At 38.9% G+C, this 19,908-nt stretch overlaps 1 protein-coding gene across 3 annotated transcripts in view; it reads right to left on the bottom strand.

Moving 5' to 3' along the window:
* The window catches only part of Pik3c2g (phosphatidylinositol-4-phosphate 3-kinase catalytic subunit type 2 gamma), a 347,375-nt gene that overhangs the window by 96,256 nt on the left and 231,211 nt on the right, over nucleotides 1–19,908 (bottom strand). For all 3 annotated transcript variants that reach the window (XM_037204039.1, XM_037204040.1, XM_028872205.2), the window contains 4 exons: nucleotides 18,727–18,819; nucleotides 16,869–16,998; nucleotides 12,690–12,826; nucleotides 11,893–12,062 (listed from right to left, as the gene is read on the bottom strand). In XM_037204039.1, coding sequence (XP_037059934.1) covers nucleotides 11,893–12,062; nucleotides 12,690–12,826; nucleotides 16,869–16,998; nucleotides 18,727–18,819 — 530 coding nt within the window. The remainder of the gene's footprint in view (nucleotides 1–11,892; nucleotides 12,063–12,689; nucleotides 12,827–16,868; nucleotides 16,999–18,726; nucleotides 18,820–19,908) is intronic.

Here is a 19,908-nt window from a genome sequence, read left to right on the forward strand (position 1 = left end):
CACCTTCCCTCTCTCCTTCCCTCTTACTCTCCTTTTTCTGATGCTGACTCAGTGATAAAGATTAAGATGTTTTCCTTGTGATAAATCTTCCATGGCTGGCAAGATGGCTCAGTGGGTAGAGACACTTCTCAGCAAGCCTGGAGAGCTGCCTTAGATCCCCGACAACCACAGGATGGAAGGAGAGACCCCAATTCCCCAACTTGTCCTCTGACTTCTACTTGTGTACCCAGGCACACACATACTTACTCACATTCATACAACATAAACACAATATGTCAAAGTTTTTAAAAGAAATCTTCCTCAATATAATCTGTTCCTTGCTTAAAGTCTCAATTTTTTTTCAAGGCCCCAAGTGAAATGTATGCTTTTCAGCACAGAGGGAAGTATTCCTCCTTCCTTTATATGGCCTCCACATCTGAAACAATATGCTTATAGTCTTCTGGTGCATACAGAAAATAAAAGAAGCTCACATAGTGAATAGCTGGTGATAATTTAACATTTTATGTGGGAAGACCACACAGTAAGCTTGTTACGATTCTGTCATTCTGTTTCCAAAATTAACTTTTGCATAAACGTATGACTAGCCTTTCTCCAAAACTACCATTTTGTAAAAATGCTGAGAGTATTTTCTAGATTTCCAGCAGATGTAAGGAGTGGCTTGGTGATTTGAAAATGCTGATATCCTTGGAAATGTAAGGATATATTATAAGCACATAGTAACTACTAAGGAGATAAATTTGTTCAATACATGGAACAATATGCCATTCATATTTGACATTTGCTGTTACTTGTGTGTCAGCTCCCCATGTAGCCATACAGTGGACATAATTCTGTGCAAGGTCATTAGTACACTGAGATCATTGTCCTAAGGGTTTACCAGTGATGTCTCCACTAAGGACTCAGACATTCAGGATCTGTTGCTGCTCAATAGGTGACTTGAACCTAGAGGGGTGGCTCTCAAATGTCATAGCACTACAGTTAACCACCAGTAGGCATTACTTAGCCTCTGTAATAGAATGTGCAAGGCCTCTAGGTGAGAGTAAAGTGCATTTAAAATCACTGTGTTAGAGTCTGGAGATATAGCTCAGTTGATAGTTGCCTGTCATACTATTTTGCCTGTCATACACAAATTCTTGAATTTCACTCCCAGTACTGCATAAACATGGGTATGGGGGAGCATGCTTGTGATCCCAGAACTAGAGAGGTGGAGTTGGGAGGATCAGGAATCTAAGGTTATCTTGGCTACATAGTAAGTTTGCAGCCAGCCTGGTAAACATGAGACCCTGCCTTATTCCCTCCCTATAAAAATAAAACTGGTACATAGGCAATTTAAACATATCAAGTAACAATAATAATGTTATGGAAAGATTGTTCTATCTGCAATATGAAGAGATAAGAAGGGTATAATTTGGAAAGATCAGATGAGCTTTGTTTTTGTAAAAAGTTTTAATCTCACATGATAATAGCTTATGTTAGGATTAGGTTTGTGGCATACAGATCCAGAGAAGTGGAAAGACTTAAAACATGTTCCAAAATAATGAATGAGAAGAGGAAACAGTGATGTCAAGTAGGTTTTCCTCCATGTGTAGCAGCAAGACTGAAGAGCATCAGAGTGAATGACATTTGTATCCATGTTACACTGGAGTGCCTTGGAAACTTATATCAACGCAGATGACCAAGGTCAGAACATAAGTTCCAGGACCTTAGACAAAAGATCTAAGCTGGAGGTAAATTTCTAAGAGTCATACTACTGTCTTTCCTTATGCTACCCAATGCTCTCATTAAAGTCCCTGAAAAAGACAGACATACCATTCAGTGATGTCAGCACTCAAGAAAAAATGGGATTTTAAGTTTCTTAAGTGTCTCTTGCCTCACAAATTTCAGATATGAACTCAAAGAAGTTGGTGATATGAAAATATCAACAGATTCGGATAACAGAAAACAAACAAAAACAAAAATCAGGAAAACCCGTTTTCTCTAAGAACCAAAAAGGAAAGCCTAATAAAATATAATGTTTTAAAAGCAAATCAATTTCCTCAGCCAAATATTTTTAGAAGAAATAGTGATTTCAATTCTACCTGCACACCTAGACATCACATCTTACCAGGCTGCAAGGTGGCACCCTTACCTTTCAGCAGGGTGTGATCACTGGGTACCAGTGAAAGCATACACATGTTGGTCAGCAGAATAGAATATATAACTCTGAAACAGACTACCCAAACATGGCAAACTGTTTCCTGATGATATTATGAACACAATTCAAAGGAAAATAGGTAGCCTTTGGACAATTGGGTATCCAGATACATACATATATCTTGATCTAACCCTCTTAGCTAAAAACAAAAACAAACTAAAGATTAACATAAAGCACAATGCTCTAAAACTGTCACAAATATAAGAGAAAGTTTTGGGGACTGAGGGTCAGACACATCATTTCTGGAATTAAGCTTGTTTGTGACATTGGTAAAACCCAATGTTAAAAGGGTGCAAAGGCAATCTAAAATCTGGAAAATGATCCTTGAAAATGATATAGACAACAAATAATTAGCATGAAGAATATAAAAATATTCTCAAATTTCAATAGTTAAAAAATTAAATGATATAATTAGCAAACAGACAAAGATATGAAGAGACATTTCATGTCCAAGGGTATGAAGATGATCAACAAACACATGAAAAGATATTCAACATGATTTGCCTTTATGCAGATGAAACCTGCAATGGATGATAGAAGACACCCAGCAGTATGAGTGAAAAATGACAAGAATGTGGAAAAACTGAACTGCTCATACCTTGTTGGTAGAAGTGTGCATCAAATGTCTCGTTTTGGCACATTATTTTCATTTCTGAAAAACTGTTTGTCATCAGCTTGTTGAAATCAGCAACAATATATAGCTACCCTGTAACCCACCAGTTATGACCCTGGGCATTTGTCGCAGAGAAATGCAGACTTATATTCATGAACTCCACACATGAGTTGTTCACAGCAGCTTTAGTCTAGTCGTTGGAGACCCTAAGGGATCCAGATGTCCTTCAACAGATGAATGGCTCCACAGGCTGTACTAAACTCAGATTGTGGAATGTTATTTGTCAGTCAAAAGGCAGAGCTTTGAAAACACAACAGCTTGGATTGACTCCCCAGATAATTATATTACAGTAAAAAAATAAAATCAAATCCTCAAATCGTACATTCAAGATGATTCTATTTATATAACATTCTTGACATCACAAAACTGTAGAAAGGGAGAATAGATGGAAGACTGTCATGAATAAGGATTGAGTGGGATTGAGGATGAGAGGTAGCCAGGTGCACCTGGACAGGAGCTTCATAAGGGATGTGATGCGGAGAATCCTTTTTGTATCTTGACTATGTCACTTTTGACATCTTTTTGTGATAAATTATAATTCTACAAGATCTTATCATTGGTTAAAAAACACAGGTAATGTATATATAAGACCTCTTTGTGTTGCTTATTATAATCACATGTGAACCTACAACTATCTCAAAAGATGTTATTAACATTTCTATTGTATTACCTGGATGGAGATGATAACAGTTTCCTGAAAAGTGTAGAGAAACAAGAGAAGAGGGAGTCTTGGAGAAGCAAACATTTGATGGCTTAGGAGAAAGAAGCCATTCTGGAAAGACACTGAAAATGTTCTGCAGAAGGTAGTAGCAGAGGGTTTTCTGAGACAGGGGGATGCCTTGACGAAGGCAGTGGAAGAGTTGACACAGTGGAGACCTTCTGATAAACCATGAAAAAGGACAATGAGCTGTGCTCAGGTCAGTACAGATTTATTAAATAAAAGAAAAAACCCCAATGGATGAGCCTAGAGAATGAGTATGAAGGTGAAGAATTTACAGAAAACCTTTCCAGGAGTGAAGTTGAGCAGAGCAGCATGAAGACTCATGGAGTGGAGCAAAGTTATTTGAAATTTGTGGATTATGTTTACCTGATTGCTGAGACTATAATGACCCTCAAAAGAGGAGAGGGAAAGAGCTCTGAAACATCTGTTTGGGAAGACAAACGTTTCGGTGCTGATGTAAGTAGGCGTGGGAAGTCTACATTCCATGTTAAAGCAGGCTCTGCTGGGATGGCTTTGTTTTCTCAGTGAAGTACGGGGAATAACTGGTCTTCTGATTGGAACACTGGGGGTGTGGGCACACATGTGTTGGAGAGTGAAAAAGCAGTTCTGCAGTGCACTGAAGGACAAGAGATAGCAGTGTGATGGCTGTGTTGTGTTCTCCATTCCAGCAGCACAGGGCTCCTGAGCTCTGAGGTGCTTCATCTCCGCCTATCCAGGCTACGCACAACACGAAGAGGCCTTACCCCATCTACATCCAATCTCTTGTGTGCATATGTTATATATGTAAATGTCCACTACCCTGCGTGTGCGCGCATGTGCGTGTGCGTGTGTGTGTGTGTGTGTGTGTGTGTGTGTGTGTGTGTGCATGTGTGCATGTGTATAGACTAGAAGAGGATGTTGCGTACCCTACTTTATCATTCTCCAGCTTATTCTTTTGACAGAGGGTCCCTTATTGAACCTAAAGGTAGCAGGCAGCCAGCAAACTACAGACATATTCCTACCAGTGCCCCTCACAGTGCTGGGGTTATACCCACACATATGACCATGCTTGGCTTTTTATGTGGGTCCTAGGGATTTAATCTCAGGTTGTCATGCTTGTACATTGATTGTTCTTTCTTACCCAAATGGCCATTTCCAAAGTCAGTAACCCTGTTATGTTTTTTAAATGTTTTTTATCTTTCTATCTATCTATCTATCTATCTATCTATCTATCTATCTATAATCTATCTATTTGTGTGTGTATGTGTGTGTGTGTGTGTGTGTGCATGCACATGCAGGAGTGTGTGTCTACCCCAGGAAACAAGCTCAAGTTGTCTACCTTGGTGGTAAAACTGTCTTCACCTAACTGAGCTGTAACTGCAGCCTACCAATCTTTAAAACAAAATTATTCAGCAGTTCTGTAACTTTATAAGCTAATACCAATTGAGAACAACTGGTAATGAATTTGCGGATTGCTGTCTTGTCTCCAAGTGTCTTACCAGATGCTACTAAGATGTCATGTTTCAGTGATGCATTTGTGCCTAGAACTGAAGTAACAAGTGAGCCATAAGGCATACCTGGTTGTTATTATTAAAATTATGTTTCATGAATTCAAATGTCTTTGTCCTCAAGAAATTCCATGGTAACAGTAACATTAGCACTCACAGTGGAATTGCTCCTATTGTAAAATTGGGAGTTAAGGGAATGGACGAAGCTTGCTGATTGCAACAATGAAGTCTGACTACACAAGGTGCTGTGTCCTTAAACTAAGAAGGCTTCTGCTCTTGAAATTCCCTCTAAACAAAGGTATACACACACTTAGAAAATACATAGCTCCCATTTAGTGAACACACACACACACACACACACACACACACACACACACACACACACACACACTGGTATGTACATCATGGCATGTGTGTGGATGTCAGAGAAGAACTTGCAGAAGTCAGTACTCTCCTTCTACCCCATGGTATCCTTGAGGTCAAACTCAGGCTGTCAGACTTGACAGCATGCACCTTACCCACCGAGTCATCTATCCAGCCCTTTAGAAAGCTTCCCCTTTAAAGAATGCAAACATGAATTATTTAAAGCACAATAATTCCAGAAACACCTTTCTCAAATGTGAGTCATGTAGTCTAGGCAATATTGCAGGCTTTACCTCAATAACTTGGGGTGATCTCTGGTCATATTAAAGTCTATAGAATGGTCATGAGTAGGCTCCAAAATTTAAGTCATGCATCCTAAGTATTATTATTTATACCTGTTTAATATTTTGATGGTAAAAATAAAAGCAGTGCAGAGTTCTGCCTGCTTTACATTAAAAAAGAATATGCCCATATCAAAGAGAGCAACCCTGGTTACTTCCTCACTTAGCCTTAATTTTTGCATCCTTCACAGTTCAAACATCTTGTTAGGCATTTGACTGTATGTTTTAAATATATGAATTTAATACATATCATGACTGTAAATATGTGATAAATGTATCACAGGGCACTAAATAAAGGAACTGCCACCTGTCCCAAGGCAGTGGAGAACCAGCTGTGTTGGAAATCTGGAGAAATGGGAGCTTCATCGCAACATCTAGTAGTTATGATGATGTTGACTAGCACCTTTGCATGCACTATAACTAGGACTATTCTCTGCCTTCACTTGAAAAACACAGAAAATAACAGTACCTGCGTTGAGGCATTTCTGTCCCAATTCCTGAAACTATCATGTGTCAAGCATGTATAAGGCTTTCAAAGTTATTTTTGACAGTTTTCACAGAATATGAGCCCACACTCCATGATGCAGCCCCTAATACGGAACACATGCTTTGTGCCTGTATCAAACCACAGCAATCCGGAGAGAGCTACAGCTTCAGTACCAGTGATAGTGGTAGGGGATACAGAATGAAATGGAAACACCAGGCTGACATGGACTTAGGACCGTAAAATGTGCCTGCTGAAATCTATGAGCACCGCAGTATTCCTTCCTTTAGTGGGGACACTGATAAGAGTCAGTAAATGGAAGCACAGAGACTTTAGTCTCAGGATTGAAAGATTTGAGTGTCTGAATGATGTACTTCGTACTTGAACTGAAATTCAGGACTCAGTAATGAGACACACTTTGTCACTATTATCAAGATTTTTGTATTACTTTTGTGAAATGGAAATGTTTGGGTCATGAAGAAATACATAGCAACATTAAGATGTGTTGTTTTAAATACGTCTGAATGCTACGAACTTCCCTCATTGCAAATGGCATCACTAGCGCAGGCACAAATGGCTGAAGTGCACTGGGGATACTTAAGCTTACCTTTTCTTTGATATCACAAATGACCTACATTCCAGAAAGCACATTTTGCTGCCCAACAGAAAGAACACAAGTCTCTTATCTAATATCCATGAGTTAATTGGGAAGGCAAATCTGGAGTCTCCATTGAGTAAGATAGAACCTTGTGTAATTAGGTAGCTCGGGGAAACCACACATGAGCAATATAACCACAGTGTCAATGTGAGCATGCTATTACAGAATGAACACCAAACCCCCATGAGATCTCCATGCTCTCAGCAATTATCAGCTGAGGAGAGCTTCGCCAATGATTTCTTAAATGCAAAACATTTCCCCTCTTGTTCAGACCCTTGTACAAGCACCATGTGTCCGAAGTCTTTGGGAAGTCCCTCATTTTTAACTCCTTAATAACTTCCAATACTGAGTCAGGAGCTCCTTTGAGGCTCAGGTATATCCTGGCTCTTGTTTGAAAAGTATAGACAGAAAACAGCAACCTCTTCAGAACAGTTAAACCTCCTCGACATGTCTATGACCTGCATTTGTAGAGAGCCAGGATTTAATGAGGGCTAGAAAACTGACGGGATCCTCAAAATCACCGTGTGTTTTTTCTTTGCATCATAGATAAGGGGAAGTGCACAGCTATGCTTTCCATAGAATTCTGGTATTTGCTTGGAACAGAATTAATCTAGATATGAGAACAAGTTCCTCAATGCTCTAATGCGTGGGTGAAAGTCATGCTTGTGGCACCACATTTGAAGTAAGCATCTAAAAGCAGGTCAAAGATGAACCCAAGTTACTCCTGAAAGCATTTTTGCCTCATGTAGTTGTAGTCTACAAGAAATAGACTTAGTATTTCTTACTAAGCTCAGAACTGAGTCATTCACCCAGCATGAGATGCACAGCATTTTTTCCTCCTTTCCTCTGTCCCTACATCCCTCCGTCTGTCTGTCCGTCCCTCCCTCTTTTCCTTGCACCCTACATTTGTCACTCCCCTCTCCCTTCCTCCTCACTTTCCTATGCAGGTAAATGGGTGCATGCTATACAGATATTCTCCCACAGGGCCATATCCACAGCTCAGCGGAAGTTCCTCTGCTACAGTCACTTTGGAGGCGTGTTTGTAGACTTTCCTTGAGAGTAGACTTAGAATCAGGGCTAAGCAGGACTGACAGAGAGAAGTACATTGTACTCTAGACAGGCTAAGAAGACAGCATAGGTGGCAGACGAGGCTCATGGAGGGCAGGATAATCAGTGTTTACAATGCTCTCTCTTCCATCTCTTTTCTATTTGTTCTCAAAATTTTTTCAGCCATCCCATTTTTTTCCAACTGAAACCTACAGAATTTTCTCATTGAAGAAAATTAATTTATGAGTTTATGAACTTTGCCAACTTCCATGGGATAAATATCCCCATTATGGCTGATGTCTAACTTGTAACGTGCTATCATCAGGGATGTTGTTGAGAAGTACACTACAGGGAATGAGCTGTTGCAAGCCCACAGGACATGGACCTGGTCCAGTCCACCTCTGCCTGTAACCAAAATTACAACACAGGTTAGGGATGGCTTGCTAAATACATGACCACCCTCTGAACTTTCTATACACATTGAATCATTTAATCTTCAACAAAACTCCACATTGTAGGTGAGAAAACTGAGGCACAGAAATGGAATTTACTGAAGAGTGTATGTAAAGTACTTGATAACTCTAGGACTCAACATACAATCTCTCTCTCTCTCTCTCTCTCTCTCTCTCTCTCTCTCTCTCTCTCTAACACACACACACAGAGCTTATCCTCAGAGTAGCTGACCTTAACCAGTATTCATATAACCTCTAAAATTATTTTTATTGCAGGGCTTTTAATGTAGATATTTACTTCTAACAGTGAGCATCAGCCCATTGAGACACCAGCTTTCTGTGAAGTTCTTGCCTCAGGGATGCATGCATGGTCAATGACACAAGGCTTTCCTGGAGTATGAAAAGTGGATTGTTAAACATCCAGAAATGACAGACATGAGAAAAATGTAAAGTGTTGGGTACTTATTGTTTTTACTGAATAAAACACGGGATAATATGCTTCTTGCAACAAAAAAAAAAAAAAAAAGCTACAAGAAAGAATTAATTTTTTGCTGCCCCTTTAGCACTCTGTGTGGACAGGTAAGGAGACCTGGAATCTGCTGCCCCAAGCTCACTTCTGCTGGCCTTTCAACATCCTATTCAGTCAGTGAACCACAGTGAATTAAAAATAGAACCTCATGGCTACTCAATATTCTTAGAATAAATGCTGGCTGAGTGCTTAGCCCTAAATGAGACCCCCTGGAAGCCTCAGAGAAGGTTGTTGAAAAGTAAGTGGAAAGGATGTAAGAGCTGGGGAGATATGTGGAAAGTCATCTTCAGGGTAGGACACAGTCATTGCAAATATGATCTCACAGTAGTACTAGACCTGCATAAGACTTTGTGCCTGTCAAAGTCATCATGGACTGGGGATGGGTTCATGGGACCCTACTGCTCTATTCTAATTAGCTTTTCTGTTGTTGTGATAAACACCGTGCCCAAAAGTTACTTGGGGAGGAAAGTTTATTTTAGTTTATACTTCTAGGTCACATATCATTAATAAACCACAAAGGAGCACTGTCTGTTGGCTAGCTCTAGCTAACCCATGTTCAGATCTCTCTCTCTCTCTCTTTCTCTCTCTCTCTCTCTCTCTCTCTCTCTCTCTCTCTCTCTCTCTCTCTCTCTCTCACACACACACACACACACACACACACACCAAAAAAAAAAAAAAAAAAAAAAAAAAAAAACTCCAAAAAACCCAGGACCACCTGCTCTGGGTGGCACCATTCATAATTCATTGGGCTCTCTTTTACCAATTAGCAATCAAGAAAATGTCCCACAGAAAAGTCATAGGCCATTTTGATGGAGGCATTTCCTCAACTTAGGTTCCTGTTTCTCAGGTGACTTCAGTTTGTGTCATGTTGATAACAAAAACTAACCAGTGTACCTTCCATAATGAACTGTTGGCAATTGATGGACTCGAGGGAAGGGACAGTCATTGCCTTTGGTGCTGTGCCAGATGCTGAGCCCATAAAGTTCCAATGAAAAGGTCCAAATCTGTGGCCCCACCGAGCATCCAGTTAAAATTAGTGGGAAACAAAACACAACAAAAGGTGTGAATGTGGGAAAGGGACCTGTAGAGAGGCCTGGGCAGGAATGGCAGGCGTGGAAGGAATATAAGAGAGAGCAGGGGAGTGAGACTAAACAGAATGCATTGTATCCATGTTTGAAATTGTCAAAGAACAAAGTTAATCAATTAAAAATATGTAGGAAATACAGACAGAATGACTTAGTGTCAGGTTGGCATTGCCAAAGTGCAAGTCCATATACACTGGCAATGTAACAATAAATAAGAATTTGAAAAAGTATGGGTTAGGAGAGGAATTGTGGTTCCAAATGAAGCTCTTCTTAGTTTATTCTGCTTTATAAGAGCAACCAATAAGAGTTTATCACATTCAAGTTTGTTTATTGCTACAGTCTGTCTTATAGAATGAAGAAGTTTCTATATAGACATTATTACCAAAGAACTTACTGAAAATTTGATTGTGGGTGCACAATTTCATAATTACTTTTATTTATGACTTTGTTAGAGAAAATGGAGAAACAAAGATTATAATTAAGCAATACTTCAAAGGAAAATCCACTTGGCTTTAGAAAGCTGGGAAATTCCTTGTTATTTCCATCGCAGAGATTAGGCAAATAGTCCCCAAATCCTTAAGCAACACTGGGGCTGTGATGCCCTTTGATTTGGTCTGCTAGTGTCAATCCTTCTTAATCTCACAATTACAGCAATAAGGGGGGAGCACTTGTTTATGTACGGCGTGTGAAATCCTTCACAGTGGTGGCTGAGGTGTGTTTGTTTCCTTAGAAGTCAGAGAACTTATAGCAGTTGCAGGACCAGCTTTGGCACAAGGCTGAGAATTCTACATTTCCAGAAATCTCAGGTCTTGGGAATGTTCTATTTTATTTTATTTTTTGTCTCCCTAGACTTTTTTCCCCATGATGCATCTCCATGGGCTGCTCATAGACACTAAACCTCTGGCTTCTCCTCTGAGACGTTTCTTTAAAGCAGCATGCCTGTCCCAGCCACTTTCACTCCAATTATTTGCTCTGTGTTTCCTTTGAGGAATTCTTATTTCCTTCACACCACGTCTTTGCTTATTAATTTAAGACTGCGTTTAGTTACTTTTCTCATTACCTTGACAAAATACCTAGAAGGGTTTGTTTTAACATGTAGTAGGAAGGAATATGGTTGGTTCATCACAGAGGCTCAAATATGATGGTCAGAGTGTAAAGTTGTATTGTGTCCTTCTACAGTCAGGAAACACAGCAGACAGGACACAGTGGCGAGGGACCAGAAAACCTTAAGCCCTTACCTGCCCACCTCCCAGTGACTCATTTCTTTTAGTCAGGCTCTACCTCCTGAAGGTCCCAGAACCTTTAAATCAGAGCCATCATCTGTAGCTCCGTAGATCCAGGTTCATGAGACACTTTGCACTCTAACCACAATAGTGAAGGATGGGATTGTACAGTTGTTTACTAATCTACCTACAGTGCCTTGGTGGGTGCTCACTAAATATCTGAGGGATGATGCAAGGCTAAGTCAAATTGGAGAGTTGGCTAATTGCACTATGCTAAAATACTGGTGGTTATCCCCTACAGGCAATATACCAGATGGATTAGGACCATCAACTAGTGTATAATTTCCCATTCAAAGTTTATGAGAAAACAAAAACATCAATTGAATCAATTAGCTGGAATAGATTTAGTAACCTATGGAAGAAGACCAATATAATTTCTTAACATCTTAAAGAAACTCTCTTCTGTTAATAATTTACTAAAAAAACCTCTTTCCTTCCATCTTATTAGACTTATAATCATACTTATATTACCCTGGGGGATTTATACAAGTTATTTGATGGGCTCTTCTGCCATTACACACTATATATTATTTAGAACATTGCTTAATTATTGTAATAAATGTTTGTGAACTGACCTTTTTATACCACCAAATGTTTGTGCATGACCCAAGAATTTCCCAAAGTCAATATGAAACATGTGGCCTGACTTTGTCAGCATGATATTGTCATTGTGTCGGTCACAGACTCCCAAGATGAATGTTACCACACACCAGCCAGCACAAGAGTAAAAGAAGTTCTTCAAGGCCTGTCAGTTGAGAAACAATGACACAACATAACAATAGTAAAGAGAAAAAGCATCTATAATTATCTGCCATCTATTTCTGGTATATATCATCTATAGGTCCATCTGTCTATTACATATCTTTATTTTTATTACCTATTATGTATTATATTTATATAATCATCTATGTTTCTATCAATCATCTATCTATAATCTATTCCTATAATCTATCTATCTTACATTCTCCAAGCTATTTAACAATGGTACATGAAAAGTCAGGGCATAACAAAAGATATTTAATATAGAAGTTTATTTATAAAAATTGGAGATTGTATGCAAATAGGTGGAAGCTGCTGGAAGGATTCAATTTCAGAAAGCATCATCTCTAGAATGTGATTTCTGTGAGAGACATCTGAGTGAAGAGATTCTTTATGTATAGCCAGGAACTTCACCCAGAAGGAAAACAAAATGCAGAGACTTTCATCTAGTTAATATGCCAGTTAAACTGGGTCATTCTCACATGGCTGATGAGTGAATGAATTAGAACTCAAGGTGGATTTAATTTACTTTTCCATAAATCACAATATCTAATGGACCAAGGCATATTCTTATTTAAGTGCATTACTTAAAATTAGTTCCAGAAGAACAAACCTTTTCATAATCTTCCTTTAAGTGGTTGTGCTGACTGAACCACTTCTTGATGGTGTTTTCTTTCAGTGGTCCTATCAGCCCAGAGTGGAGATGGATCTTGGCAAGCGTCACAGCATCTGGCACCATCTCTATCAATCCTGGATGATAACGGAGAGAGATTAAAGAACGAGGTTAGCCTCGTTCCCCAGGATGAGGAACACTTGGACCATGGACCTCAAAGTGGGTGGCAACAGTGTTTATCAGCACTGTTTGGACTTCCTCCTTCCTCTCAAACCATCTTCTTGTATAGAGGGCTCCTGATCATTCTCCTAAGTCTCATCAACATGAGTTTGTTAGGGTTTCATCAGATCTATCAGAAGTAGTTAAAGTTTTCTTTCTAAAACCATGGTAGAGAGCCAACATAGATGGTCTCATGGAAGCCCATGGTCACCAGAAGAGCAGATTGACTGTCACATGTCTGGAAAGTGGTGAAACTTTATAGAAGGACATTTACATTTAAACAGTGAATCTGTTTCTGCCTTCCATGAACTAAATATAATTCCCTCAACAAACATGTCAAACACATGATAAAAATCTCTGTTCAGAGTGCTGAAGAAGTGGTGCCTTGGTAAAGAGTTTGCTAAAAGAGCCTGAAAACTGGAGTTCAGATTCCAGTATTTCTATAAATGTCAGGAGGTCATGGTGGTATGCCTATAAATTCCAGAGGTGGACAAAGGCAAGGTGGGTAGCCAGATTCCCAGGTCTGAAAGTCCGGGATTCAGCAAGAGACTCTCCTCTTTCTTCTCTTCTCCCACTTCCAGATAGTGCTGCCTATATATGCATGGACGTAGAGCCATCCACTGGAGCATGGGAATCCCACCAGTGGCCACATCCTCAAAAACAAGGATTCATCATCCCACCTTAGAAACTATCAACTGTCAATGGTTCCTCAGTACAGGGGAGGGTTTGCATATTGTATGCCCCATTTGTGCTTGAGTTTTAGCTGGCTTGATGTTGTGCAGGTCTTGTGAAAGTAACCCCCAGCTACTCAAGTTCAGAGTGCAATAGCCATGTCAGGTCCAGAAGATAGGAAGATGTGGGGGGAGTTGGAGGAGGAAAAAAGGAGTGCATATAATCATATTTCATGTAAAAATCCTCAATAATTTTTATAAAAGACTATTCCCCAATATATAGAGAGTGAAGGGGAAGATATTCCACTTCAACCTTTAGCTTTCACATGTATGTGCATACACATGAATTTGTACCCATATGTAAAAACATGGATGCACACATTACTACACACACACACATACACATACACACACACACACACACACACACACAGACACTAAACTTTGAAAACAAAATTCTGTTTAGATTAATGGAAGCACCTCTGTTAAATGGTAAATTTCTGAGAGTGAACAGAGAAGGCATGGAGGGAGCCACATGCCTCTTTCCTGCCAGATAACATTAAGGAGAAACTGTAATAATGATTTCATTTAAAAGGGAGAGTGTATTGATTGAACTTAAGTAGGACCTTTGCCTCTATGACCTCTCATCCATCAAGGCTTTTGACTGTGCTCCTAAGATTGTTATCCTGTATAGACTAAAAACCAGAGGTCTTGAAAATATTTATATGTCAACAACCTTAGGAACATAGTAAAAACAGTACAAATAGTATTTCAGCTTCTCCCTAGATGAGTATCCCCCAGTAATTCTCTAGACACTGCTTTATAAATAAAATTACTGAAATAAATTTAAATCTAGACTTTCTTATGTTTGCAATCCTCACCATAGTTAAGAGATGAACAAATACTAAAGGACAAGGAACACCAGAAAAATTCTATGACCACAGAGAGGGCCATAAAACTGAATGCTTTTTGAACAATAGGTATCCAATAATCCCAGAATCTAATGAAAGTGTAACCTTGTCTCCTGAAAATGGCATTCATTTTACTCTCTGTTTTTGTTGAAGAAATGTTCTGTCAGCATAATTCCTGCTGTAAATCTTGCTGTCAAGAGGGCTCTTGGTACACAGAGGGGGAAATAATGTCTTCTGCCATTTGCCACTTGGGAAAGTCTACAGTTGTTTATTTAGAAATTACTGATTAACTATGAAAGATTTTTGCATTGGGACACATGCTGCGATAACAAACAGACATGAGTAGATGGAACTGTAGCTTTCCACCAGAACCCAGCATTTATTTGATTTCTAAGCACAGGTGATCCATGGGAGATTAGAAGCACAGTCTGGCTAATCTGGTTTCATTCTTACTTCCCCAGAAGATTAGGATATGGAAGAATTAGGTCCCTTCTGTGAGATCAGGAAGGGTAAAAAGCAAGAGATGAGAATTCCAATGCAGCAGTAATCAGAGCTGTTTAAGAAGTTAGGAAAGGGTTGGGGACCACTTGGCTTGAAGCAGGGCCCTACTATTGGGACAAAATAAATTTGTCTGTGATCTACAGTGGTTCCAGACTCAGCTGAGAGGGATTCTGCTTTTAGCAGATAACGTCTCAAAATACACAGCCCTGAGGCTGCTGCCGAGTCCCCAGGAAGAGAGGACCTTCATGGTGCATTTTGCAACAATGGGTCTAAATAGTAGATCTCTTGGAATTAAAAAAAAAATGACCACATTATTTAGGATTTTTTCCCAGAGTAAGTGAATGAAACTGTATAACAGATAAAGAAAAATGTGTTGTATACACAATGGAGTCACAAAGAAGAATGGAATGATCTTGTCTGCTGGTAAATGGATGCAAAGAGAGACCACTAGATTATACTAAGTGAAAAAACTAGGGTCAGAAAGACAAATACTATATTTTCTTCCATTTATGGACCCTAAGTTTTTTTAGAGATATGTGAAAACACACACACACACACACACACACACACACACACACACACACACACACATCTATGCATATATGACATGCAAGCAGAATGGAGGCTTCAGGAGGGAAGGAGACCAACATGAAGAGGGAGAGAGGTAGAAGGAGAAAGAAAAAGGTATGAGGGTGGATATGATCGAAACACAGGATGTACTTTAAGGAAATGCTCTTTATTGAACTCTACAGTATATAGGATGAATAGTCACCATTAAGACTATTTTAAAAAGAGAAAATACTTAGAGGTAGTGTAACTACATAGGAAACACCATGGCTTTGTGCAATTGCAAGCATTAACATGAACTTTAGCAAAATAAAAACATCAATACTCGCCCCAAATAAAACTGATCAATGAACCTAACCATTTAGTCTTTCATTTCATATTTATATCTGGATTTTAAAAAGGAAAAGAAATATTGAGTCATGTTCAAGTGTGCATGTTTGTTCATTTTGACTGATTTTTATAGCTATTCAAAATTCTTTTAAAAATTAAATGTCAGTTCTAGGCCAGTGAGATGGCTCAGTAGGTAAATCTTCTTGCCACTCAAGCCTGATGACCCGAGTTTGATTCCCAGGGTCATCATGGTACAAGGAGAGAACTGATCCCCAAAACTGTCACTTGACTTCCACCCATGTCCCATTGCATGCATGCTTCCACCCACCCACATTTTGCATGTAAACACACATGCACACATACAAATAATAATAAGTAACAAATGATTAATAAATAAGTGTTGTTATACTGTATGTTTATAATGCTTAGGTTTCTTTAATTGTATGCAAATTGTGTGTTAATGATGACAATGATTTTGAGTGGACAGGTTATTCTATTATGGATGGTGCTAGACTTATGAAAGGTTGGCTTTATACTTGCAAAAGTGACACACATTCATGAGAAAATTGCACTTTGAAGTTTGGAAATTCCCCCTGGGCTGTCAATATCTGTTACAGCACTAGTCTGTGATGCTGGGCACCATGATATTATCACTACAGATGTTAACATCTACATTATCTTAGGAAATGAAGAAAGAAATGAGTAGTCATTAAAGCAACTAATTCCTAGAGGGAAGCAAAGAATGTCACAGTTAACATCTGAATTGCAAAGTCATAATTAATATCTAAAAACATGTTATGCTTTACATCAATTTCTTTATTTTTAATTTTTAAAATTGTTCTTTTTTAGGAAGGGAAAAATACAAAGGTCTTTGAATCTTTGAATGTGGAGCCTAAAAGCTGTTGTTGGTTTGAGGCGTATTACCAGAGAATGAGTGAGGTACATAATGTAAATCACCTTATTTTCAAATCTGTACTGACCTTGAGCTTTTCCTGTGGATAGACATCTATAAATGATCATTTGCATATCTAGGCCCTCCTGCAGCCAAATGTTGTCCATCACTTGAATAATCTGCAGAACAAGCATATCCTGCCGAAGATCATCCCCAGCCTGTCAAAACAAGATCACAGTCTCACACCTCTCCGAAAGTGCCATTCAAAGTATCCTGATGTGGTCTACACCATTTTCCCCCTGAATATCTTTCCAGCTCAACTTAGGGAGGTTTTCTTGTTTCATTATTACTGAAAGCACCCTGTGCTTCTGACAGCAGGCAAGGAGAGGGAGATCTGGCCTTTAAAAGGGTCACAGGAGCTCCGGCTGTTGAATGAGAGGAACTGCTTGAAATGCTGCCCTTGATAATAATCTCCTTATTCGTTACCCAGGCACAGTTTCTTAGACTCAAACTCTAATGCAGAGAGGCAGAATGGATGTTTACTCAAGTTTCAAACTCAACCAAAGATCTGGAAGTGAAGACGACTAGCTCTATCATAAGCTTATGCATAGAGATGGAATTAGAATCCTGGCAGCTTCTTCACTACACCATGAAGAGCATGCATGTGATATGGTACCTGTTAATCACTGATCTCTAATGTGGAGGATGCAAGGTGGCTTTCAGAGGAAAACATTTCTGAAGATAAACAATAAAGGGGTGGTTTTCATCAGAGGTGAGGAAGCATGATGGGTCCCAAAGGGGAAAACTCTGTGCTGTCACATAAGTAAGAATTTAATCATTCAATTGTCCTCTAATTTATACAAAGATGACTCCTGATAAGGTTTCTTTCTTTTTTTCTTCATGAAAAATAGAGCATTTTGGGATCACTAATGCTTAAGGTTCTGAGGGTCAAAGGCCAAGTGTGAACATCATCATTCTCATTTCCAAAATTAGCCAGAATCCAGCAAAGATTCATCCCAGGACATTGTTGACTAGTTGGCTGTATTAACTGAATGACTCGCAGACAGACTCTCACTTCTACTTGCCCCTCCTTGTCAGTGTCTCTTTGTGCTCTGCCCCATCTACAACCCTCTGACTGCTGTTTGTTCTTTCCCCGTGGGTTCATATGAAGACTGAAATGCTCCTCATTTGTTTTCTATTTATAGAAAAAAGAAAAATAATCCAATGTACTGAAATAGGCAAGTGCTAATTCATGCCTTTAATTTTAGCACTTGGGAGGTGGAGGCTAGAGAATCAGGAGTTCAAAGATAGCCTACATGAAAACTTCTCTCCAAAATAAAAAGAAAAAGAAAAAAGAAAAAAGAAAAAAGAAAACAACAGCAGCAAAACCAAGAATAAACATGGCTGGTGAGAAGGTGAGATAGTTAAATGGTTCAGTGAGTAAAGGCCAAGTTTAATGAGTTCAATTCCCAGGAACAATGTGGTAGAATAAGAAAACCAACTCCCACAAGACCTCTATTCGTGCTCCATAATGAGTGTGTGTGTGTGTGTGTGTGTGTGTGTGTGTGTGTGTGTGTGTGTTATACAGGTTCCAGGTAATGTCCACCATTTTTTTTTCTTTTCTAATCTAGACCAAAAGAAATTCTGCTTCTGGAATCTCCCACACATTTCACTTTGTCTTTCACAAGTGGTCCTATGATTTCATTTATTCAAACTTAGTTTAAGATTTGAACTGAAGGGTACTTGGCATTTAGCCAGCAACATTTGATTTATTGCCAATCAGCTTGGCTTGCACCATGACTCTGTAATAAGAAAGACTCTAAAATAATTGGGAAACCTCTGTGTTTTTGCCAAAGGGAAATAACTGCAATCATTTCTTTTTGTGAGCAATAAATCAATAGTTCTGCTTATGGAATCAATTTTGGGATTCAGGAGAGTTACTGTACCTTAAAAATGACACTGATGTTTTTGCCCATTGGATTAGCATTGATGAAAGTGATCTTCAACGGCAAAGCATTAGATGTGAAGTATGAGCAGGCCTGTAGTAGGAGAAGGGAAACATGATGAGCAAAACAAGGCAAAGACACACCTTTCTGAAAACCACAGCCCCTGGAAGAATTTGCTAGATGAGTAAACAAAATGAAGAAATACAATTTTTATACTTTGAAACAAAGAATTGAGTTTGTCAAAAATAAATAAACTAACATTAGTTTCCCAATCGCAAGTGTTTGTCACAGCGTACCTTTCTTCGTATCTTGCTTTCTGCAGTTTCAGGTACCTACAGTCAACCATATTCCATATTATTGAATGGAAAATTCCAGAGCTATTTCTCAGGCTTTAAATTGCAGATCCTCCTGAGCTCTATGAAGTAGTGTACCATCTCCCTATCTTATCAGTATGCTAACAACTTTTGTGTAGTTTATACACATGGAATAGACTGTACATAGGGAAAAACCACAGTACTTATAGACTTCAGTACAAATATTCTTCAGAGAATTGTAGAACATACCATTCTCAAATAAGTGGGAGGGGTTAAATACTGTACTTTTAAGTTGAGAATCCAACTTTTTAGTAGATTAAAAACCTTCCAATAAAAATTTCAACCATATCCCAAACTATTAAATGGAAAATTCCAGAACTAATTCTCAAGTTTTAAGTTGCTAATCCTTCTGAGAAGCATGATAAAGACATGTACCATCTCACTATCTTAACAGTATGTTAACAACCTTTGTGTAGTGTAAGTGTGGTGTTTTGAATAAGAAATGTCCTCCATAAACTCATATGTTTGAACACTTATCCTCAGTTGGTGGTGCTGTTTGGGGGAAGTTAGGGATGTATGGATAGAAATGTGATTACTAGCTTTCTGTGTTAGCTACCTGTTGTAGTAGAATATTTTAAAGTGTATTACTTTTGTTTATGTTGCATTTGTTTAACTCTGTGAAGCTGTGTTACTGTGCCTGTGTAAAACACCTGATGGTCTAATAAACAACTGGCCTATAGGAGGAGAAGGTATAGGTGAGGCCTGCATGCAGAAAGAATATAGAGGGAGAAATCCAGAAAGGGAGATTGAGAAGGAGCCAGAGAAGGAGGAGAACATCAGGGACCAGGTACCCAGCTACACAATAATC

This window comes from Peromyscus leucopus, chromosome 3, assembly GCF_004664715.2.
Source record: "Peromyscus leucopus breed LL Stock chromosome 3, UCI_PerLeu_2.1, whole genome shotgun sequence".
NCBI lineage: Eukaryota > Metazoa > Chordata > Mammalia > Rodentia > Cricetidae > Peromyscus > Peromyscus leucopus.